Here is a 24,911-nt window from a genome sequence, read left to right on the forward strand (position 1 = left end):
CAGCAAAGGTCATGTGTTTGCAATTACAACCCACTGCAAATGCTTTGGATACCAAATGTTCCAAGCAGTGTAAGCTTAAAACCTGCAGCCAGCGGGCTAAGATGGTCATGGGATCTGCCAGCACTACCTGCCTTGTTGAGTTGGGTTGCGAGTTTTGTCTGGGTCTGAGCTGTCAATTGCTGTCTGCCTCAAGCTCCCAACAACTTTAACATCTACAATTAGAAAAATAGTATAGGTATGCTTTTACCTGTGCTAACTTTGGTGGTGAATTTGGGTGGTAGGATGCTTGCCTCAGGAAGAGTGCCATCAAGAGGATGGAAAAAGCCTCTTTCTCACATGCTTATCCATATATTTACTGCTGATCTGTAGCATCCCTTGCATTTAGGGAGCAGGCCTTTGTCTAGGAGAGACTTCCAGCTAAATAGGATGGTACGAACAGCAGAGAAGCCACCACCAACTGACAAACTCACTTCCATTTATAGCTTTATTTTTCTCAGTTCAGGTCCTGGAGGTCATCATCATGGTTATTATGATTCCTTGAGTCCCCTAAAGGCTAATCCACATACATCGTCAGAGGTGGTCCTTGACAGGTGATCTTAAAACCATAAGGCATGCCAAGTGTGGGAGGCATAAAGAGACACTTCTTCCACTTTACACATGAGCAACTGCAGCAGAAGGATGTCAAGTGATTTATTCCTGGATAAGAAGCTGGGATATTAATGCAAGTGCTTTCCACTCAATAGTACCTTTACAAAAAAAGGTACACATGGTGTTCCTAAACCCATGCACTCACAGCTTCACAGCTAATTTAGAAAGCCACCAGCCTGCATAGTCAGCTTCATCACAACAAATTCTCATGGATTATCCATAGGTTCCCACCCAGAAGATTTAAAAAAAAAATAAGAAAGAAAGAAAAAAATGCCACTACTTGAACTTTTTCCTCTGACTTTTCAAATTATAACTCTCAAGGAGCAAAAAAAGCCAATGAGAAATGAAAGTGTTTTTCTGTCACAAGATTTCAGTGTCAAGCTGTGTGCTAAGCCACAGTGATATACTAAAATAAACAAAACTGTTTCTTTCAGAGTCCAGAGAAATTAATATGACGAAAAATATTTTTGGAAGACTTTTCTGTGCAGTGAGTAAGACTTCCACACAGTTGACCTTAGTCTCCATGTGTTGGTAGGTCCATTAGGCCAACACTACATCACACTCATATTCCAGGGACAGGCTGTTAGAAGCATTTCCTTAGGGACAGCTGCAACCCAAGGAGTCTCCTTCTGTCTTGGCCTTTGTCTCTTGCATTTCTGCAAAGCCCTACTGGGGCCCGCTTCAGATTCCTATCTGACAGTCAGTCAGTAATGAACATACAGCAGACTAATTGGAAACACAGAGCAAGTGTTACAGGTTAGCCAGCTAGTGGAACTTCGGCCCCTTTTTTTTCCCCCCTTTTTCTCCTTTTCTTTTTTATTTCTTTTTATTTTACTTTTTTTTTTTTAAATTTCCCACTCCCATGATCAATTATTTGCTTCCTGGAGATCACCAATAGCAGCTGCAGGGGTTGGTAGGAGGGAAGAATAAGACTCCCAGAGACTTCTAAGCAGCTGGAATTATCAGGTAATTTGATGCCCTTGTCTAGGTTTTAATCAGATTTTGCAAATATCCCTCTCAAGCTGAAATCTCTCTACAACATCAAGCACTGCAATCTGTGGCTAGCTGCACTCAGGTCCACCTCAGTAAAATTCTCCTTTTCTCCTACTCCTGCAAAATAAACAGCAGGCACAGACAACAACTTAGAAATCCTGTAATGGACAAAGAAGTAGGAGTGTATAAAAATGTTCTCCCTGGTTCCAACTAAGACTCCCCTCAGCAGAACCTAAACCACAAAACTTTTAACAGGTCTAAAATGAGACACGGTTATCTCAATACATGGCTGTTTCCTAACATTTGTCCAACACAAAGCCTTGAGGGTTAGTCTGTGCTATTTTCCCAATACTCACCCAAAATTTGAACTCTCTCACATTTGGACAGTTATTCCTTGCTCAGCATACCATGACACAGCCTCTCTCCTCCTCTATCTGTCCCAGACTCTTTCCTTACGAACCACAAATAAACCATACCTAGACTTCCTTCCTTGCAAGCCAAAACCAAGCTCTCCTGGACTCCCTTCTCCTTCTACAAGCCTGCTCTTCTGTTCTGCACCTCAGCAGGCAGCTTTACCTCCTTTCTTGCTGGCCTCTCTAGTGCATTAAGCTCTTTTACAATTCTTTGAAAATTTTAACAGCCCTTTAGGATCCCTGAAAACATTCTTAACTATCTTTGGGTACAGGAGTACACTGTCATACAAGCTGGCCTATATCATTCAACATAAACTTCATATTACTGACAGAATAACTTCAGAATAAACTAAAAGAATTCTAATTGAAAATGGGGTATGTAATCTGCTAGGTATTTCAAGTCAAAGCTTCCCCGCTCAACCTGAATCCTTTACGAGAAATACAAAAACACAATAAAACTGGTACTGATGATGAATAAATCCAAGGGCCCACCATGCTGTGGAGGAATTAAAAAGAAAAAATTTTGCTCTTAAGTAAATGCCCCTTCATAAGCCAAATTTCCCTGTAACGTATTTGAGCCAGTTTGCAATCCTCACTTCAAAGATGATATAATTTTCCCAAGCCTCTCCCTCAAGAGGTGTGTGGTTTGTGTTAGAGTTTACTTAAAAGCAGAGACTTGGAATCAAATCCTGGCAAACACAGTTACACTTTTTTATTTTATTATTTAAAACTGTTTTTTTGTTGGTTTGGGGTTTTTATTTCTGTCAACTGCTTCAATAGTTTTAAAAAGCATGTCACAATTTATAATGCTACCGAGTTTCTATCCAAAAGGTTACTACGAGGTAGTAGAGCTCAGTATGCTTTCTCACAGATTAAAGGACACTTCCTTTAAAGTTTCAAGGAATCAGAAGGTGAGGAAGAGCTTGGTGTGCTCACACTCACCCTTTTGTTGTTCTCTTCTTCTTGTGCCTTCCTGAACTCGTGCTCTAGGGAGCAGTCGATGTCGTTGAAGAGGCCGACTTCCTCACAGTTCTTCAGAAACCGTGTTGGTGTAGGGGTCTGATCTGAGAACAGGACAAGAAATGATCATTGGTGCTTAATATTAAAAGGAGGGGGATATAATCAAATACTCTTCCAGGAAAAGAGAGGTTCTAACCAAACTTCTCTTTGCCTTCCCACCCCTTTCTACCACACCATCATCAAAAAACCCACACAGCGCTGAATTTCGGCACTAAAGGCTGCAGGCAGCCAGGGCTTGCCATCGATGTCCAAAACCAGGCAGCAGTCATCATTTGGGCAGGAAGACAACAGCATGGGTTTTCCCAGGGCACATAACACAAGTGCATCTCCTTAACATGTGCAAATGGTCATTAGAGCTCTCTGTAAACCTCTAAAAATAGGTGCATGCAGAACAACGCACAGTACATCTTAAAATGCACATTTAGACCACAGCACACATGTTAACTGCTATGGATACACACTAGTCAAAGCCTTAAAGTGTTCAAATACCACCTCAAACATGTGTATACTTAGCAAAAAAAGAAATAGCCATAGCAAGAAGTTCTGCTTCCAACACAATTTTGAAGGAAGAGTTAAACAACTTTTAGAAAAGCTATGTAAAGTGAAATTCTGACCATGAAGAAGCATCCTTTCGCATTTTATACCTGAAAGTGTTCATAATACATAATACATACAAAACCATGAAATTTGGAGACAAAAAAATTGTAATGCCTTCATCTCTAGGATTTTTCTGCTCTCTCAGAATTAATATAAGAAGAGCAGTATTCTCTTTAATGTCACAGAAGAAGGGACTGAAGAAATTACAAATTTTTCTGACACCTTTTCAAAAACCTGCAAGACAGACAAGCTAAATTGCCATGAAGACTTTAGTTTCAGTGATGACCTTGGCTGGTCTTTCTTCAGGAAATGAAAAATCAAGCCCGAATTTGGGAACCAAAGACTCCCCAAAACACAGGTCTGAGGCACCTCTATTCATTCTGAGGCTAGTTCTTAATTATTCCACCTTGGCTCCTTCTTCTCAAAACTCTGTTCCAGTTGGAGATGCTTTGTACCTGATTTTACAGAAAGATTGGACTCACTTTGTTAAAAAATAATCTTCAGCGTAGTCCTTGACAAGCACCCACTGTTTGTATTTCATTCTTTAAAGAACAAAAACTCTGTCATGTTAAACCCTATTCCCCATGTTGGGTCAATTCTGAGCTCAGAAAAAAAGCTTCCCACTTCAGCGAATGAAAACTTTGGTTTCTTGTACCTAGCTAATCTGGGACAAGTTCTAATATTACCCCTGTACAGCAAACAGTTACCTGACACAATGAATTTTACATGATCAAGACAGAAATGCACATCAGCCCTTAATTAAGCACTGCAAAAGCAAGGCATACCAAAGAAAATGCAGTTTTCTCTTGGAAACTAAGGAAGAGGATCAGCCTCCTCCACTATAAAGCCAAGAGTAGTCAATTTCCACCTGTATCAAGCATGGCCCTCCAGGTTTGACTGTCTCAGGCAATCCAAGGGCAAAGACACTCATTTGCATTTATATTTCTGATGGAACATCAGAATGCAAGTCCTTAGTATTAAAATTATTTTTTCATTTATTTTGGCTTGAGCATCCTACCTACGAGCTTAAAGGAAACAAACTTTAAGTATTTGGGAATGCACGCTTATTTATCTATTGGCTTTCACAACTAATTACTGTATTACCCGAGTTAGAGACATGACTTTCTAAGAATCCTGCAAGAATGAGTCGACAAGGTGCTGGCATTGATGGGAGCTGAGGACACTCAGCACTTTACAGTTCCATACCCTAAATAAGCAGTGCCAAACAAATTTGTAGAGTAATCTCAGTAAACTCAGTAGATTTAAACCAGGGTTGATTTTGGCCCTTGGGCTGGAGCTCATACTGGAAATGAAGTATGCTAAAATGCAGTAGAAATAAATTTAATTTCCAAAAAGGATTAAATGATACTTTAGTGAACATTTTCTACATTGTTTTGTAGAAAATCAAAGACAATTGTTGCTAAGCCTTCCTGGACACATTGGTATCTAAATGTGAAGTAAATAGAGGAAATGTTTTATTGTCAAAGTGGTATATCCATAAGCAAAGTTTCAGGGCCAGGATGAGTAAATATGGTTTCATGAAGAAGTTGATGCCACCACTTTCATTAGAATCAAAAATCCTGGGTTTCTTCAGAGTTGCTTGGGCCTAGAACTGACAAAAAACCCAAACAAACAACAAAGTAACAAAAAAAGAAGACGAACCTACAAAAAACAAAAATCCAGTCATCTCACTGAAATAAATCCATTTTAACAGTGGAAAAAAACAAGCCAGAGTAAGACTGTGACTTTAAATACACAAGGGCCTCAATGGCTTCTTTTCTCTGCTCCTGTTGAAAGTCTGTCTTCTGCACCACAGATAACCAATGGTATTGCCTACAGCTGAACTTTCCAATTAACTATTTTAATATCTCAGAAGATCAAAATTGATAATGACACTGTTTACACCACCTACATATTGAGATGGTGATCTTATATTAATACCACAGTCTCCCTATACTGCTGCTGTAGTTCCTATGTTCCAGAAATCAGACTGGCAGGAATTCACATCAAGCTTTTTGTTAAAACAGACAGCCCCTCGTTTCTCCCAGCTGAGGAAGGAGCACCAACCAACCAGCCAGCCTAAACTTCATCCACAGACCTCCTGGAAGACAGCTCAGTCAGATGTAAAACAAGACTTGCCTTTCTAGTTCTAATACTTCAGCCTTCAACATCCACAGAAACCAGAAGGCCACAAAACCTCTGTTTCTATGATAGCAGAACTGGATAAAAATCCAGACTTTAAAATGTGGAGACTGTAGTAAAGTAGTTACACTGCACTCATTGGTTTCGGGATTTCAAGGCTATCAAGTCTAATGAGCTTGATTTGCTCCTGAGCAACCAACTATTTTGCCTCTGAAAAATACCAGTTCTCCTTTAGGATGTGGGCAAATTAGTAGAAGAAATTACTCTCAACACCACAGAAATTCTTTTACCTAGATTAGGAAAGCCTTTGTGTTTTAATTGGGGAGAGTATCACAAAGGAGACCCTAGCATAAGCTACAAAATCAGGTCTCCCAGAATTAATAAAATATTCCTAATTCTCAGCACTTAAAAATGCATAAATAGTTCCAACAGCTTGTGCCTGACCTCATTGTTCCCTGTTGGTACAAACAAAGCTTTTGTTGCTATCACCAGCGCCCACAACTATTGCAGACTCACTGAGAACCGGGCTCTGATTTGTTGCACTTCAGCAACTGGATGAGCCAGACCCATCTGGACCAAAACTCAGACAGAGCCAGCACCAGTCTCAGCATTCCTGCTGAGGACACACGTTGTGTAGGAAGCTGCTCTGCAGGCACACTGCTACTCACACAACCCAGGACTCTAATGTCAGAAAGTGTATTTTGTATTGGCAGCTTGGGATGCAGCATTATCTAAGTTAACCCAGGATACCTGCCTGTTATACTGATCAGCTATCCCAACCCAGTCCCATTGTTCAACATGTAAAAATCCATCCTCAACTGGTTCCATCCCCTAGAACTAGTTTACTGTCCTTTGAAGCATCTACCTCTAGCCATCTGTCACTTCATAGGTAAACTGGTCATCTGATAATTACTTAGGAAGTTTTTTTCTGTCTCAGGTTTATCACCAGCTTAAACACAGATTTTTCAAGCTTCAGACAAGGCAATGAAAATATTATTCAGCCATTTACTCAGGGGAATGAAAAATCAGCCTCTCTGATGACACAGTGATGGCCAGAAAGGCTGCAAGAAACATTGAGTTTAAATAGGCCTCAAAAATGTAAACTGCACCAGAGCAAGCCCAAATGATCTCACTTGTGCAGATCCCAAGTCAACCTCCTGTATCTTACAGGAAGGGATTTCAGATGTACTCAGTAATCATATTCTGACCAGAATTTCACATAGTGTGTATATATGTGTGTGTGTGTGTATATATGTATATATATATATATATATATTTTGGTTAGTGACTTTTGAACACTTGACCTCAGCATCTGAAGTGATACCTGATTTTTCAGACTCATAAGAGAAATATATGTGGTAAGGCAATGGGGAACTTGAAGTCTCCAGTAAAGTCAAAAGATTCCATTATGTACTCATGACGTTTGGCAATGCATGGGGCTTTCTTTGTTGTTGTTACTTTGGGGGTGTGGGGATTGAAATAATAGTCTCAGAAAGGACACTCAGTCTCAATACATTGTTTTCAAAACATCAGCTCAGGAAACACAACATTAGCTTGCTATACAGAAATTTACTTGATCCAGAATGTGTTTTGTAAAACTACTTTGAATTCCTGAGTTTCATCCATCAAAGCACAAAAAGAAGCTTTAAAGCATGCTATGAGTTTAAAAAAGCCCTGGAGAACCAAAGGACAGTTATGTGAAACAAGCTTTCATTTTGAGAAAAAAAAAAATTAAAATTCTGATTTGGTAAAAGATACCTAACAGCACAGCTCCAAAGTGTGTAACTTGATTCTTCATTTTTTTTTAAAAAAAAAAAAAATTGTTTAGTCTGATGTGCAGTAATAATAGACATTTGGCTTGTTCAGCTGTGGGCTCTGTTGAAGTTATACACTTACCCGTGTTGTACTTTCATACAATGATAACAAAGTCAGAGTAATGGGGCTAGCACAGAAATTTGAAGGGCCACCCATCAGGCAGTCACAAAGACAGAGAAACGTCCTGAGAAATTCAGAAAGGTTTCTTCATTGATTTCACAGGTTTCTACCCAAGTGCACTGAGGAGCTCAACATCATAACGCATCAACCAGGTGGAGAAAGAGGAGAGGAAGAAGTGCACCCAAACATAGGTGGTGAAACTTCTCACACCCAGATGAAGGCTGCCAACAACTCTACTGCCTAAATATGTACTCTTTAAAGCACTGGCTGGAATTTCCTGGAGGGGTACACATACTGGGTACAACTAATTTTTAAAGTCTTCTGGTCTCTCTGAAACTGACCAGTATATGTAAAAAAAATGTTTCATTACATTTTTCATAAAGCAAGTGACACAGAAGCAAACAAGAAAACAAACTAACTACAGTATGAGTCCTTATACCAAATCATTTTGCACACTTCAAAATTCATGCCTAGATACACCTCTCTGTGTAAACTACATGGAGGAAAAAATTAAGGCAACCAAGGGTGATGTAAATTACCTCACTGACAAAGGCATTACCTGGGAAAATGAATACATTTGCACTACCTTTATTACAGGCACTTTTTCCATCTAAGGAAAACTGTTTCTACTTCCACAGTGGGCTTTATCACCAAAACTCTAGAAGACTTGGTTTCAATAAACAGAACGAGGAAGGAAAAGAGGTTTCTATGTAGATAATCCTCCCAAAAGTTCAGCTCCACAGGGCTTTTAGTATTTCCCTGGAGGAAACAATCTATTCCACATACATTAATATTTTGCTGTTTAAACACAAAAGCTTTGTCACACAACAAAATGTAGAGTTTCAAAGCAATGCAAACACTGTTCACTCAGCACAACAGCAAAGAGTTGATATCTGTTTCAGTCAATTTAACTATAAAGTTGCCTGCAGTGGCGACTAGCATGCAAAACTTACATAAGATATTCTGTGTTATCTCAAACAGTTCTTTTTTAGCTGGAAAGATGGAAATGGAAAACATCAATAACTCTCTATCCATATTCTTAACAAGACTTTCTAACAAACAAAAAAAATACATACAACAAAGAGGAACAACTAGCAGTAATTTAAAAAGACAGAATTATGTTGTAAAGTTGTGCAACAAAAGCATCATATCTTATGCAATGGCTCTAGTGGATTTTCCTTCCATTTATACAGTCAGAGAATAGAAAACTCTATGGTGTACATGGGTATCTGGAGTTTCTGAATTGGTTCATGAGATTATTTCACCAGATTTAATATATATAAATTATATAATATATTGACCCTGCCTACATAACAGCATGTAAACTTCACATATAACTTTACATATTTCAGCCCCAAATATAGGTTTCACACAAAAAAACAAGTTCCTTCTTCTCAAGTCATAGTTAGCTTAGTTTCTAAGATGTCTTGTACAAGACCAACAGTTTCAGTGCCTACTTCCAGGAACAGTTTATAGAAAACATATTTAATGTGTGTAAAATACTAATGATATTACAGTGAACCCAGACTGGGGATTAAGCTACCTCTGTAAACAGAGTAGATAATTCTGAAGTCTACCTGAAAGCATACGGTGTGTTGTTTTTCATGATTAATTTCTAATAATAAATGGATAATTCACAACAATTAAAAGATAGTATACAACATACTGAAAAAAAAAAAAAAAAAGGAAGTCTGACTTCTAGCTTAGGAGAAAGAGGGGGAAAAAAACTAACACTGCACCTGGCTTATTACAGGGCAATTGCTGCTGCAATTCTTTGAACCTACTGATGACAGGAACAATTTTTTTAAAAAGTCAAATAAGCAAAAATACAAAAAACAAGGAAGGCATGAAGACAAATGTCTAAGAGAAAAGCCTGCCTCTTTTTCCCATATATCATTAATTTTTCATTTTGAAATCTAAGAATAAAACATCTTAAACTTTAAGGTATTTAGATTTCCCCAGGGTTTCAGTGGGTAATGAAACAACTATTTTTCAATGTCTTCCTGCAGAGAGTAGATGATCTATGATGCTTCCTGAGTAAGGACTGCAAAATGCCAAACAAATCCAGCAAGCAAACACAAAAAGAGGAATCAATACACAGCAGAACCAAGCTGCCAGGCCATTACAGTCAGGAACACTGGCCATAGTCTTTGGTGTGGCTTTTGACTCTTTCACTACTACAGAGGATCATCACAGACAAACCTCAAAGAATACATCCCTTAGAAGCAATCTCGGAGTCTTTCAGGCCAGAAAATTCTGCATTAGTATGTAGAGTTGGCTAGCTGCAGGTTTAGGGAGCCCAGTACCATTGGTAGTGCTGGAAGACAGTCATTCTATTTGCTTGGGAAAGCGACCCACTGGAAGGAGCAGGACGTCTAAACCATAGAGGTTACCAAACACAAATGGAGCTACACTCCTGATGACAGAATAGATTCCTTAGAAACTGCACTCAAACAAAAGTCATGCCAAATAGAAAGTTTTAACAAAAGCCAGCACTTGCACAGGGTGAATGTGCCCACAGCACAGATGTCTTTGAGCAGTTTCACTGCCAAAGGACACAGCCAAATGCAAAAGCAGCTTTTTCTCATTTGTGCTTGCAAACACAGGATTCTGTGGGCATAGCTGGCATTCAGGCACTTTACAAGAACTACTCTTCAAAATGCTGTGTACTGTTTCTTTCTAAACTTAGTCCACTATGGCATTTTAAAATGTAAAAGCAAAATAAATTCTATTTGGGAAAAAGGCTGTCTAACTTCTCATTGGTGCCCAAAGTCCCAACAAAAAACAAAAAAAGATCTAAATATTCGCAAGCCATTGTTGCTTCATTGTGATCTTCATAAAAATGGAAACAGCTTAACCATAAAAGAGATAGTCTGCTGGAGTCCCTTTAATGAAAATATATTTGCATCTGAAATTGAACAAATTACCGTGAAGAAGCGCATTGCAAAAGACAAATATCACTCATATATCAGCACTGCTGAACATCCACACACACATTTGCATCATAGGGGGGTTTTCTACCATTACTTTGAAACCTGAAAAATTCTAGAGAGGCTATTCTAAATAGTCCATTACTATAGCCTAAAGAATAAACAATAGGAAAAGGAATAGGAGAGGAAAGAAGTAAAATGAAGGGCTAGCTTGACATTACCCAGCGCTGGCTGAAGGCCAACAAGCCATTGATATGTGGCACAGGAAAGAGCACATAAAGACTACATAAGAAATACACTGTTCAAGAAATTATAGGGTGCAATTGCACCTAATACCAAATAACCCCTGTTTATGCAGGGGGAGGTGCAGAGAGAGATGGGGAAAGAGTACTGGGTATCACCCACTGGTTTACCTTTCTGGTTACAGCTATTTGCAGTGGGCAGTTCCTGAGTCACCACACAGGTGGCTCATACAATGTGGCCCCTTCCAGTTGCTGAAGTGAGTCTGTCCAGCTCAAATAGCAAGACTTACAGCAACAGCACAAAGGCACTTCATTAACACTCTCACTGCTGGGCTCCCGAGTGCCATGCACTTAAGTGCCTGTATTTCACGTGGAATCAATGATAGAGCTGCCAGCATGCCAGGGGTTCTGTGATTTCTTTCCCTCTCCTGGCAAACATATGAAGGCAGAAGAATGGCAACTGTCTTTTTGTTCAAAGAGATGTGCTCTAGGTTAATCCATCTCAACTTGCTATTTAATTGGAGCTGGGGCTTTTTAAAACCAATCTTGGAGTCATTTTGCCAGTAGCATTCCAATAGGAGTCATGCTTTCAACATCATCTGAATAGTTATCTTGACTCTTGAATTCATGTCTTCTTACCTGATAACATATTATCTGTTTTTATTGAAGGAAACTTCAAAGTCATTTCATGTTTGTGCCTGTGAATCATCAGATGATCCTCTGTTGGAAAACGCTGTCAGGCAAACACAGAAGGAGAGAGAGGAAGAGAGAAAAAAAAAAAAAAAAGAAAAAAAGAAGAATTTAATTCTCTAATAAACTTTTGGCATTGGACAGAATTTCAAAAATGAGAGAGAGAAAGAAATTTATCCAGCTAGAAATGTGTCCAAATGGCACAGGAAACAGAATATTTGAAAATACAAGTGAGTATGAGTAACAAATAGCTGAACTCAATTTAGAAACACATTTGCTGCCGTGTTCTCTGGGATGACAAACCTTAAGGTGTCATGCAACTGCTTGAAAAAAAATTACAGCCCAAGTTTTAGATTCTAAGGGTCTCAGACACCCACTGTAGCTACCACAGCCTCACAAGTCACCACGTGCCTGAGGATCTGCAGTAACTGCTGTTCTGTGTGCTCTTAGCCCACGGCAAATGCTAAGTAATGAGGCAAATCTTAAATCACTTTACTGGATTTTTCTGCTTTTGTGTCTTTCTGCAACATATATCTGATGAACAGCTATAAAAATAACTAAACAAGCCAGCTTTTCTCTACCCAAAAGTACTCAGGAAAAACACGTCTTTAGTTTTGGAAATATCTGATACTTTGACTTGATTGGAGGTGGCAATGAAATGGTGCACAGTTTGATAGCAACTAGTTATGACCCTTTATTAAATCAAATTCTTCCCCTTTGTCAAGCAGAGAAGGTGGAGATGTTTTTTGTAAGAACCTAATCAGTGTGCTAAGTTTGTTTTACAATCTGATTACAGACTTTTACAAGAAATAGCTTCTTTTGAACAAAACAAAGTTGAGTAAATGTTCAAGCGCTTGCACATTTGGGCTCAAACAGCAGAACGGTTGTGTGAAGTTTCCTCCACCAGAATGGGCACACACAGACCTTTGCTACTGAGATTATTTCAACTGGGTTATTTCAGGACTATCAAAAGCCAAAAGTTGTATCACCAAGGCTTGAGGGGAAAAAAATAACTAAAAGCAGCTTTTTTAAGCAACAGGTACACAGGAGACAAAAAAATGGCAACAGAGCTAAAGGGACCTAACACTTTCAACACAGTGTACTCTTGGCTAAGTGGCTTTGCTTGTGGCTATAGTATAAATAATTGCCTTATGTTACACCTTCTGAGAATCTCTCTAAGCCCATAGACAAAGCAGCATAAATAATGGAATTGAATTTTCTGTGGGGAAAAGATTAAAAAAAAAATAAAAATAAAGACATCCCAAAGACCTTTTCCTCACTGTGAAATCCTGGTTCACCACTTACTCATCTGGAAGAAATGCACCACTAGGAATTTATGTTAAGAACAAAGGGAATATCTGAGAAAAACTTAGCTCAATGAAATTGTGAAGGGGGAAAAATACCCCACATTTATTTCTCTTGGAAGTGGGCTTTCCTTCATGGATGCCATGCTCTCTCTTCACAATGAAATCAGCTGACTTAAACAGGGTGTGAGGAAACTGTTCCTCCAGCCCAGACTTCTCTGTCTTTTTTCTAAATCTCCTTTCTTCCTTGTGCAGTTCCATCGACTCCATCAGCCCTTAGCACACATCTGCACTGGCCAAGAGAGAAGCCAGTCTCCAGCCAGCTTAGCTGGACAGCAGCTCTGCATTATGCACTTATGTCAAGTCCTCCTTTATAACAAACAGAGATCATGTTGGGAAACGGGAAGTTCAACGTTTTTTAAGATGGAAGTCACGCCTACACTGTTGATCTTTCTGAATTGTAACAGCATGCAATCAAACTTGATCTCTGAACACCTAAAAGAGCTTGTCTGGATCAGCTTCTCCTCCACTGAGGAAATTAATTAGGAATTGATGTGAGAACACTCAAATCCACTTATTTCAGTGGAATTTAGTTTCATCAAAAAGGTAAAGAAATCATGACAATTAAACTCAGATACTTTTATTCTACCTCTGTGACAGAATGGTGGAAGTTTAACTCTGCATGTGGAAATCTACAGGAACATATTCTCAGCCTGAGAATATACATCCAAAAGATGCAAGCTGCCTCACATAGAAAAACTCCCACTTAGTGAAACAGCAAAGCCATTCAGCCAGCTGTTAACTGGACTGGAGGCTTCTGCCTCTCTTTATTTCAGCTCTTGGCAAAATCAACACCTACACTCAACAGTCACCCATCCCTCTGCCAAGAACCTAAAGAGTTGTAAACATATTAGCCAGCTGAAAACTCACAACATAGAGTTGAAACAGGGAAGGATTCACTAATTAAGAGAGAAGGACTCTGGGAAATGGATAAGCTGTATCACTTGACATAGATGCACAAAGGAAGCCTGTGGCAAAAGCCCAGAAGATGCCCTTGTCTGAAGATTTTACTCACAAACTCTTGTTACTAAAACAAATTAGGGTCAGAAGTGCCACACATGGAACTTCTCTCATCACTGCAGGTGGGGGAACTTCCCTCACTACTGCAAAATCACTGAAAAAACCACACAAACCCCAGTTCAAATCTCAGCAGGTAAAATCCTTGTCACTTCAGGGTTTTTTTAAGCTCATTAAACATCTGATGTTACAGGTCAGGTTTTGCCCTTGGAGACATATGGCAGAGCACCATAGTGCTCTAGGACAGGACAGGAATCTCAAATGCACACCCTGGGGCAAAATTTATCTACAGGCTGAATTTTCAATGGAAAATATTTAGTGGGAAGGCGTCTTAAAGATTAAAAATAAATAAATAATAAATAAAGATCAGCTAATAAGATCATTGCATTTAAGTATTTAAAACAAAACAAAACAAAAAAAAAACAAAAAAAAACCAAAAAACAAAAAACCAAAAAAAAAAACCCAGGAGGGTTACTGGCTCCAATAGCAATGTAATATATTCCATCATAGATCTCAGCAGAAGGCAAATAAATGTGTTCTGCCTAGTGTGACCTCTTTTGTTAGTCCCTAAAGGAATCTGCAATACATGGCTTGAAACATTAGGCTTTGAGATGAGAAAAGGCACAGAAGCAGCTTGAGGAGCACTTGTACCAACTCACTTTTGACTGGCTGTTGTATTTGCTAGAAATATTTTGTAATAATGTCTTGTGGGAAAGGAGAGAATTGAGGGGAAGCAGGTCTTAAAAAAAAAAAAAAACACACAAAAAAACCCCTGACACACATATTATTATTAGACATGTGTTAATATATCAGGAGGCATTATACAAGCCAGAGCTAGTGCTGAGGACTCAATTAATACCACCGCTGACTCCACTCACCTGTGAGCAGCCTGGGGCACTGCAGACAAAAGGCCTCTCCTGCTCCAAGTTCATCTTTGATTCCTCATAAATCTACATGTTAAAAGGGGGAGGGGGAAAGAAAGGGAACCTATGAATATATACGTTCTAAACTTGACACATGCATGCAACACACAGAAATCGCAGTTTTTGCTTTCATTTCGAACTCCGCAAACAGATCAGAGCAAAGTTTTCATACTCAGACTACTAATTTTCCTAATATTCAGCAGGCTCCCTACAGTCTAAGTTCTTATTGCTCCTTCCTGAGCAATTGACTTCTAAGAAAGAAAAAACAGTTCAGCTTTCACAGCATAAATCTGCCTCACAAAATAGCATATGTTCACTGTTGCTATTAGATAAGACCGTGTCTTCTCAGAAATATCTTGAATTAAAGGTTTTTACCTTTCCTCCTTCAGTTCCTGCTGAACAACATTAAAACCAGACATCTAGATTACTTCTGAGAAAGAGCCCACTTTTTGAAGTTCTGCATCCATTCTGTCTGATATTAATAACTTAAATACATGACATACATGGTCTCTATACACACAATGTAACTGTTCATCCCCATCCTTTAAAAGCTCAACTAGAGCCTCAGGAGCTTCAGCAGTCAAGTACTGTCTAAAAGTGCACCTCCCTGTAGCAGTTCTAGTCCTGTAACCTTGAACTAAAAGGTTTACCCTGGGGAAAAAAAGCTCCTAAGTCTTAAATAAAGGAGAGGATGAGACATTCACCCTCAGAATGCAGTTATGCAGCTGAATTTGGGTCAATATTAGGGCAGTGTCCCTGAGCAGGGGAAAAAAAAAAAAAAAAAAAAAAATTAGTAAAATTCTAGGGAGTAAAATAAATCATTTATTTTGGAAATGTTTTCAGCCTGTTGGAACTGTTTTTACCAGCTAGAACGTAGTGGCTGACCCGTCTTGAAGCAGATGAGTTATGTTGAGAGATTCCCTGAAATCTCTTAAAACTCAGCCTCGCCACAGCCTCTCTTAGAAAAATGTCAGGGTTGTGTTTGGGTAATTTTTTCATGAACCAAAGAGAAATATCTTGGTGGAGAAACAGAATTTGATTTTAAAGCAAATTTACCTGTCCTGCAGAGGGACAGGTGGTAAAGTTGCTCAAACCCACTGAATTTTTTTCAAACTACAGTTCATTGCTTCCTATCATCAGGAGCATCTTTAGCATGCTTACAGTTGATAGTGTAATTCACCATTAACCTGCACATCAGCCAGACCCGTACTTGCAGTAATTATTTTCACTGGATAATAACATTTTCTTTTTAATTAAACTTCATTCTGGTGGACAACATTAGCCTGGCAGTATATTTTCCTAATTGTGACATAAAAAACTCCACTCTGTCTGACTCCACTGACACCTAGAAGCAGAATCCAGAAGTGAAGGATTTCTACTTTGATTTGCCCCTCAGCCTCCACAAGGACACTACTCCCAAAAGTAGAAAATAAGCATCAACTGATCTTCCTCATATGGGCATCTCTACCAACATCTGGCCTGACATAAGTGATTTATAATACAATCAGGTGTCAAGAAAGACCCTAACTCAGGCATAACTTATGTATCCACACAAGGCTAGAACTGAAATAACTAAAATTGTACCTAATTTACTCCTTTAAGATTATTCATATCCTGTTTTGATTTAACTTACAGCTATGTTAAACTGAAATAGGATACTCATAATCAGAAATGAAAGAGTATATTGGCATACTAAAATAACTAAAGGTGTTAAATTACTTCTAATTTCAGTTATTTCAGTTCCAGACTGTGCATAGACAAGCTCTTCACAGATGAAACCATAAAAATACTCTGAATTACACTATCCTGTCTGAAAGAAACAAGCAGCAGAGAGATAACTGACTAGAAAAACAAACCCCCGCAAAAAACAAAACCAAAACTTCCAGCTAAGTTAGATTTTTAAATCCACCTCTATTTATGGGATGTGACCCCAGGCATGTTGTCTTTCCTAAAGACAACTTTTTCCTTTACACAGAAAGAAAAAAAAAAAGAAGCTATGCAGAGATAATGAAAGGCTTTATTTAATATCTCAATTGCTCCTGCAACTGAAGCACTGCCAAAGATTTCTGTTACCCCTTTTTCCCCTCCTCAGGGGACAGTGACAACAGCATTTTCAATAGCAAAACAACAGATGAGACTCAGCTAAAGAAAACAAGATAGTTACAATTCTGGTCCCAAGTGTCCAAGTGAATTTCAAAACATTACCAGGAATTATTTGGAGTTTGATTTGTTATTGAGTATTGCAAATCTAAGACTTCCCTCCCCATCCTGAGCTTGACCTTTAGTCCCCAAATCCATCAGTGCATGCTCTGATAACAATTAAGTGATTCTCAAGGTTATCTAGGTTGATAAGCATGGACTAAGTACCAAAATAACATACTAGGTGAGGATTAGAGTCCTGAGTGCAGGAATCAGCTCCAGGAAATGGACTATAAGAAAACACAGATTTGGTGTTTACTCTCAGTACCTGGAAAAGGCATCAGACTCAACAGCAAATTGTTTTCCCCAAATGTACAAGCAATTGCTTGTTTCCATGAGAATCATTCTTTGCAGACACTGAACATAAAACAAGTAATAATCCAGAATGGCTGTATTACCTGCACTCCAAGGTGCTGTCTAGCAGAACTTGACCTATATAACCTGTTAGCAGGCAGTAGAGTGCCCCCAAGACAAATTGCACCGTGCAGAACTGGTGTTTACACGTGATGCAATCACTGCAGTCGAGACTGTGGTACCATTGCTCTTACAACAGTAAATGACTGGAAGAAGCTGCCTGCTGCTTACACTTCTTGCAAGTGTCTGGTGCTTGGTTATCATACAGCAGTGCCTCCAGCATTATGCTTGAATGTTGACCAGAAACAAGCAGCTGAAAGTCTGGGCTGTGAGTGTGACTGAGCCTCCTGCATGCCTCAATCCCAATGAACTCTGCAAAAGCTGTGCATGCACCAGCACCACCGGGCCTCACCCAGGTTTGCAGCAAGATGGGGGCTCTCAGCAGCAGAGGTGTTCTGGCTGTGCACAGCACAGCTTGCACAGCATCCTTCTCGGGATGCAGGCACGCATCTCCCACCCCTCAGCTCAGACAGCTGCACACAGCCTCTGGCACACACTCCTCTTCACGCGTCTCACGTGTGTTGCTGGGCCACATCATCCCCATCTTCTTTTTTCCACACTGTGCACAGGTGAAGGAAGGAAATAACACAACCAGTGGCAACATTTTGACTTCACCTAATAAGGATATATCACAGCAGCCTTTCCATCTACATTAGCCTTAGCTTATTAGCCTTTGGGATCTTGAAACTTCAAGTTACACTTGTGCAACTCTTGTTGCTACCAATAACGGCTGCAATTAATGCACATGAAGAATATCAGACAAATCTATGATGACTGTAAAGTTAAAAAATTGCTCCAGTCTGAATTTCTGCTTCTGTTATCAATAGCTTAATTTATTGCAGATTTGTGACTTTTTTGAAGAAACAATCAAGGATTATAAATAAAAGTGAATGCTATTATTGATATGTCAGCATTAGTTCTGATATTATTAACAATAGCCATGAGTATATAATCCAGCAGAAAAGGGGGCTGAATTTTAATAGACATGTTAACAACATCTGTCAGCATTTATTGCCCTACTGTGACCACGTAAAGAGCCTTATTGGCAGAAAGTGTAAGTGAGGAAATCTGCTATGCTGTTGTAGCCTGCCATTCTCCTGAAATAGCACTCTGCTCAGGAGAAGGTATTCTAAAATTATAAAAAGAAATAAATAAAAATACAAGAGAAAGAGAAAGACTTCTCCAAGTCATGTCACGTGGTAGAGAACCAAGTTCTGCAGCAAGCCAAGATTTTCTTATACTCCTTAATTTTTGCTTAAGAGTCTTCTAAAAAGTTTTTATTATAATTAATAAAACTGAAGCCTGGAGTGAGGAATGCAAGAACATAACAAAGAAACAAAAGCAAACAGAAGAAACAAAACCACCCTCAGAACACAGCAACAAACTACATCTCCTCTCAGCAGCATCCAGAGGGAAGTACCCCATGTCCTCAGACTCCTCAAGGAGATTTCACAGAGCCCCAGGATCATCTTTTCTGAACCAGAAAAACTGTTCTTACATCTAAGACTAAGAAAGCATGCTCCTTTCTGTCTCTTTCTCCCCCTTTTTAAACTCAGCAGTAATCTTACTGCCATACTGGTAAAAACATCAAGCAGGCTTGTTTCCTGTTTCAATGTTATTCTTGAAGTGGGCTGCAGTAAGAATCTGATTTTCATTGGGCTATTATTATTTGCAGCTGTGTGACCTTTTTAACCCTCTTTTAAAAGTGACATTTCAGCCTTCAACCTCAAGCTGTCTAAATGTTGCAGGGTTTTCAGGCCTCTGATTAACAGAGGAAAAAGAACCAACGGGGAGGTGTATACCACAATGTGTCTAATGCAGGTCAGCGCACCCATCCTGCCATTTGCACAAGTGAGTAATTACACTCTTATAAGCAACCTGTTTGTTGAAATTAATCACCTGGGTTCATGCTTGCAGGACAGGTTTCTTCAGCCTGGTGTGACCAAGGTCACTGAGATTTCCAAATACAGGAATACACGGTCTCTAGTGTTGGCAGCGGTATGCAGAGACATGAGCAATAAATGAAGCATCACCTATTTTTTAGGGTCACGGGCACAATGTTTAAAAAGTGAGAGGAGACATGGTTACACTGCACTTGTAAATTGCAAAGAACCCTATCGGTGTAGGCAGCATTTTGAGCTGCTAGTCATGGCTGCTCAGTACAGTGCTATTTACAGATAATTAGAGCGTTATTAGAAATGCTATTAGGACTTGTTGGTTTTGGAAGTGTAATACAGGCAGGGTTAATGCCTACAGTTATTCCCAATACACACTTGCTTGAGCAAAGCCAATTTTAGGCAGTATTGTGCTGGAACGGTGCACGGTGGTTTTTCTCAGCGTGGGCTTTTCAGTGGAAGCGCTTGTTTTCTCAACTAGCACCACGCTTTGCACACGCAGGCATACAGGGCTCATTATCACAGCCCTGCCTGCTTCAGCTGCTACAACGAAGGGTCTGTCAGCATTTCCATTAGAAACCCCCTGGTTTCAGGATTAAAGCATTTCCAAATGGTTCTGGATGTTGGAAAGCAATTTGTGTCCAGAGTCCCCAAGAAGGGCTTTAATATGATGCACATTTGAGCTGGGGCTTGAGCCCTTGCTGGTACTCCAGTGAAGTTTTTGGGATTGCATTTATGGCATTTATGTGTGGAAAAACACTCAGCTTGGTCCTTTACTCATTTATTTTAAAAGAAGAGAGGCCCATAAATCTTCAGGCAGAGCCGAGTGCTCTCAAAAAGCAGTCAATGTGTGAATTGCCTCAACAGCAAGCAGCCTTCCTTTGGTCTTTTCCCCGTGGCTGGCATCTGTGAAGTCACTAGCCACTGGCACACTTCAGGATCATTTGCAAAAGGAATATCTAAAATATTCTTTTTTCATGCTTCCAAACACCCTAGTTCTTTTTTTAATGGCCACATGGTTTACTTATTGCCTGCCCAAACAAAATCCAGTGCTGGGAAGGCTACCCAACAGTCCTAAGGTTTTGTCCCTTCTCCCTCTTACAGGTATATCCATTCACCTTCAAATCAGCCAAGGGAGAAAAGTTTTTGATCCCCTGACTCAGAATTTGTCCACTAAAACTCATTGTTTCTGTTATCAAAGAAAGCCGAATAGCTGCTTCCTGAATTTCTTCTGCTTGTGCAGAGCTGCTTTCTTCTCAAGAAAGGGCACGATTGGGGATAACTAAAAGAATATGGGGAAAATATAGGATATTTCAAAATGAAACAAGAATGAATGTTGGAAAACTCTGGAATTAAGGAGCAGGGGAAGTACAGGGAGAAAGAACCACAAGGGGCAAGAGGACACCAGTGAAAATGGAGAAGAGAAAGACAGTGGAAGAACTGCAAACTGCAGAGGACCGAGCTGAGGAAGAGGAGGGGAGTAAAAGGATACCTCTGAAAAAGAAACTCAAAATAGAAAGCAGATGACCTACTGCCTTCCCACGTAGCAGCAGCGTGAGAGCCCAACACTGTGTATCACCCATGCAAGTGATAGGAAAAGAGGGCACAATTTGTCCTCTGCACTGGATGATCAGTCTCTCAAGTCCAGTGGAAATGCACGAGTCTAAATAACTGCATTTCTTGGACTCCCCATTTCAGCATAGGAAACCCATCACAGATTCAATTGCTATAGTGGAAATGGATTTACTATTTTACAGAAATGGCTGTGGAATTACTGTGCACAGGCCACAGAAGACAAAAATGGAAATAGGAGAACAGAGGTGAAAAGTGACTTTAAAATGAAAACAGAAAAAAAAAATACCTTGCCCTTTTGAAAACAGTTCATGAAAGTTATCTCAGCACAGAAATATTCTATAGGAGAAATAAGATCTTTATAGGGCAAGATGGCTATTCCTTCAACTCTGGAAAAACACTTTGAGGAATAATGTGGTTATTTTACACTTTGTGATTGGCCAAACAGGACCAGCCTAACCTGGAAATGGCCCAGGCTTGTAGTTCTGCAACTGTCCCCCACTGATGGCATTTGCAGAATAACCCTAATACCTGCTGTCCCTAGTCACAAGTCTGAAACCCCGTGAAAGACCAGACTGGAACCTCGCTGACAGCACCGAGGTTTGCTTAACAGAACAAGCAGCAGCACAAGCTCCACCAAAGTAAGGAAAAGGAATTGTTCAACAACAGCATTTTGCACACCATCAGACAGAAACAATACCAGAAGCACTTCTCCATTTTCACAACACACAATTTTTCTGCTTTCCCGAGCTGGAAATTCACCAGCTGATCCAGACCTACTGAAGTAAAACCAGTATCTGGGTCTGTGGGCTTGACAAATGTTAGGGAGAACATCATATATCTGTGGACAGTCAAACAACATCTGAATGTCAAGTTAATCTCAACATGAACAAACATTGTCATTGTCCTGTATTATCTGACATTTAACTGAAGTGGTCATGTGAGGGATGGATGGATGGATGGATGGATGGATGGATGGTGGATGGATGGATGGATGGATGGATGGATGGATGGATGGATGGATGGCAAAAGCAAGGGGGAAATCAGGAAAAGCAGAAGAAGGAAAGGAAGGGGAGGAAGTGACAGAAGGGAGAAAAAGGAAGGAAGGAAATGGGAAGAACGGGAGGAAGGGGAAGAAAGAGGAAAGGGAGGAAAAGGAGACAGGGAATAAAGGGAGGAAAGGGAGTAGAGGGAGGAAAGGGAGGGAAGGATGGTCCATGTTAAAGCAAGATTGAAACTGTCAAATGTTTTAAATGGTGTGCTACAAAAGGACTCTCCACTGTTTTAAAAGCTTTAACGCTGAGGCTTCTTTTACCGGATGCATTATGATAATATCGTATACAATATAATGTAATGGGTGTACCTGGTGATAATATAGCCCTTATTTAGGTTACTGTACATCTTACAAATTGTTCTGCTCAAAGGAAGGTGGCAGAACCGCAAAACAACTGCAGTAACACAAGTGACAGGAATCTTGCTTCAAGAGACCACCACTAACTTCTAGCATTTTAAAGGATAAACATATTTGCTCTGTTCTTTATGAGCAAGTCTTGGCTTCTCCCTGTACATGACAGAGTCCCTTGGGGCAAAGCATGTGCACAAAGAAGTTAAAACCACCATTAGCTGAAATCAATATTTACTACCAAATTCTTGAAAGATTTAAAGGAGAAGATACTTGCAGAGAACGCCATTCCAGGTTCATACAGTCATAACTAACACGGTTCTGCTAGCACCCACTTTCCCTTACTACCAATTTTTAGTGGGTTACACACTTAAATACACTTCAGTGTGGTATTTGATTAAAGTTGCTAGTAATCTAAGAATGGTCTGCTTAGAATTGCATTTACAGTTATTTTTCAGGCAACAGGATAAAAAATAACAGAAAATTCTTAGCCTATGAGAAAGTCTGCCCCAATCAAGAGGTTACCAAATATTAAGTGGGGTGAGTAGTCTGCCTTCTACAAATCCCTTCACAGATACAGCCCCATTCCCAGAGCTGTGGCAGACACTGTGCTTCATGTCCATGGTTCCTACACCAAGAGGATTATCATGGGTGTATGAAAGAAAAACAATGAGTCTTCAGATCAGCTTCACAAGCTAAGATGGTTCACCATGCCTATTGCTATGAAACAAAACAAAACAAAACAAAAAACTACTTCAAGGAAAAAAAACAAGCATTATGCACTGGAGAAGATCTCCAGGAAGCCTGCAAAGGGCAGAAAAGGTAACTGCAACTGTGGTGAGAGATGAAGCCCATGAAGCAGAGGGTGTCAATGATGAACTCCCAGTAACATCTGGCAAATAATCTAATCTTTTGGGACTTTCCAATGCTGGCAGATAAGTGTGTTGCCTGTCCCTTCAAAGGCTGACCTCATTTCTATCCTTGGGTTAATGGCATGCAAAGCTCTCTGCTACACTTACTTTTTCACTCTTCCCCCTAACCCAAACAGTTGTTATTAAACACCAAACAACTTTCCCTATTGTTGTAGTTTGCATACAATTTAATTAAGAGTTTTCCCTCCAGGAATAATATTGACTGAAAGGTTTGTAGGGTTGTTTTGGTTTATAAGTATACTGTAACTGCAGTATGCTAATTGCTTCGGTTTACGATACACAAATAGATAAAAGAATTCACCTAACTTGCATGCAAATAAACACTTGGATTTCCAAAGGGAAGGAAGGAAAAAAAAAAGGAAAGCATAAAAGATATCCTGGGGGAAACAACAACACAAGGCTGCTTAGCTGACTTTCATACCAGAAGCAGTTAGGGGCTTTAACACAAGCTTTGAAAATTCTGCCAGCCCAAATTTTCCTTCCATATTTTATTATATAAAATAATCCCTAAACCAGGACTCTGCAAACAAACGTATCATTTTATGGATAAAACTTTGCAATTTTGTTTGTTTAAAATAATTTTAAGCTAAGACTTTTCTTTTTTTTTTTTGTTTTGCCTTATAGTTAACATATAAGGCAGTTTAAGATTTTAATTACATAGAAAAATGAGGCTATTAATAAATCAGCTACAAGCCATTAATTATTAACTTTCACCGATTTTTAATTGTCATTTTTAAAGATTTTTTTTTAGTTGGAAAACTTCTCTCTCTGCAAAATGACCAAAAAAAAAAAAAAAATCCTGAATCAAACCTTCACTGCTCACTGTTCCTAGCTATAAGGTAAAATCCTCTGGGGTAACAAATCTCTGCTGAGAACACGAGCAGCCCACAGGTCCCCTCAGGCAATACTCAACACTAGAGACATTTTTAGACATTAAAAACTGAAAGCTGTTCTTTTCAGCCCTGACAAATCAAGGGCAGGCTGATTTGCAACACTTGATACATGTGAAGCTGCTCACATCCTCAAATACACATACTTTATCTTCAGACATGTTTCTCACCAGTCATAGAACTAACTTTACTAACAGCAGTGAAACAACCTGTTTTGGGTAAGTTTCATTTGGACTTAGGCTTATCCATGTGTTTTTAGGAAATCAAAGATGGAATCACGTTGCTGTTAAAATACCGTCATAAAAATCAGAAGGTCTGATTTCTGAGAATGGGTTAAAAATCTGCTTCCACTGCGTTGAATACAGCACAATGTATTTAGACTTTGAAAGAGCAGCACACAAACAAAGCAGAAAGCAAGGATTTGCTTGAACTAATAACCCAGGAAAAAAATATACACTCAAAGAAGTGCAGAGTTTATATTTTCATAGAATATTTTGAGTCAAAAAGACCATCTAAAAGTCATCTAGTCTAAACCCCTGCAATAAAGTAGGGACATCTACTAGATCAGAGAGCTCCTCCAAACTGACCTTGAATATTTCCAGGGATGAGGCCTTTACCACCTCTCTGGGCAACCTACTGCTATATTTAATCATTGTTATTGTAAAAAAAATTCTTCCTTATACCTACTCTAGA

General features: G+C 39.4%; 1 protein-coding gene across 4 annotated transcripts in view; it reads right to left on the minus strand.

The window, feature by feature from the left end:
- CREB5 (cAMP responsive element binding protein 5) overlaps positions 1–24,911 on the minus strand; it is a 253,831-nt gene that overhangs the window by 196,062 nt on the left and 32,858 nt on the right. For 3 of the 4 annotated variants that reach the window (XM_086852837.1, XM_086852832.1, XM_086852825.1), the window contains 3 exons: positions 14,870–14,941; positions 11,560–11,653; positions 2,997–3,118 (listed from right to left, as the gene is read on the minus strand). In XM_086852837.1, the coding sequence (XP_086708963.1) occupies positions 2,997–3,118; positions 11,560–11,653; positions 14,870–14,923 (270 nt within the window). In that variant the 5' untranslated portion in view covers positions 14,924–14,941. The remainder of the gene's footprint in view (positions 1–2,996; positions 3,119–11,559; positions 11,654–14,869; positions 14,942–24,911) is intronic. The other variant, XM_086852843.1, reaches the window with a different exon arrangement.

The sequence above is a fragment of the Cyanistes caeruleus genome, chromosome 1, assembly GCF_971803275.1.
Source record: "Cyanistes caeruleus chromosome 1, bCyaCae1.hap1.1, whole genome shotgun sequence".
Classification (NCBI taxonomy): domain Eukaryota; kingdom Metazoa; phylum Chordata; class Aves; order Passeriformes; family Paridae; genus Cyanistes; species Cyanistes caeruleus.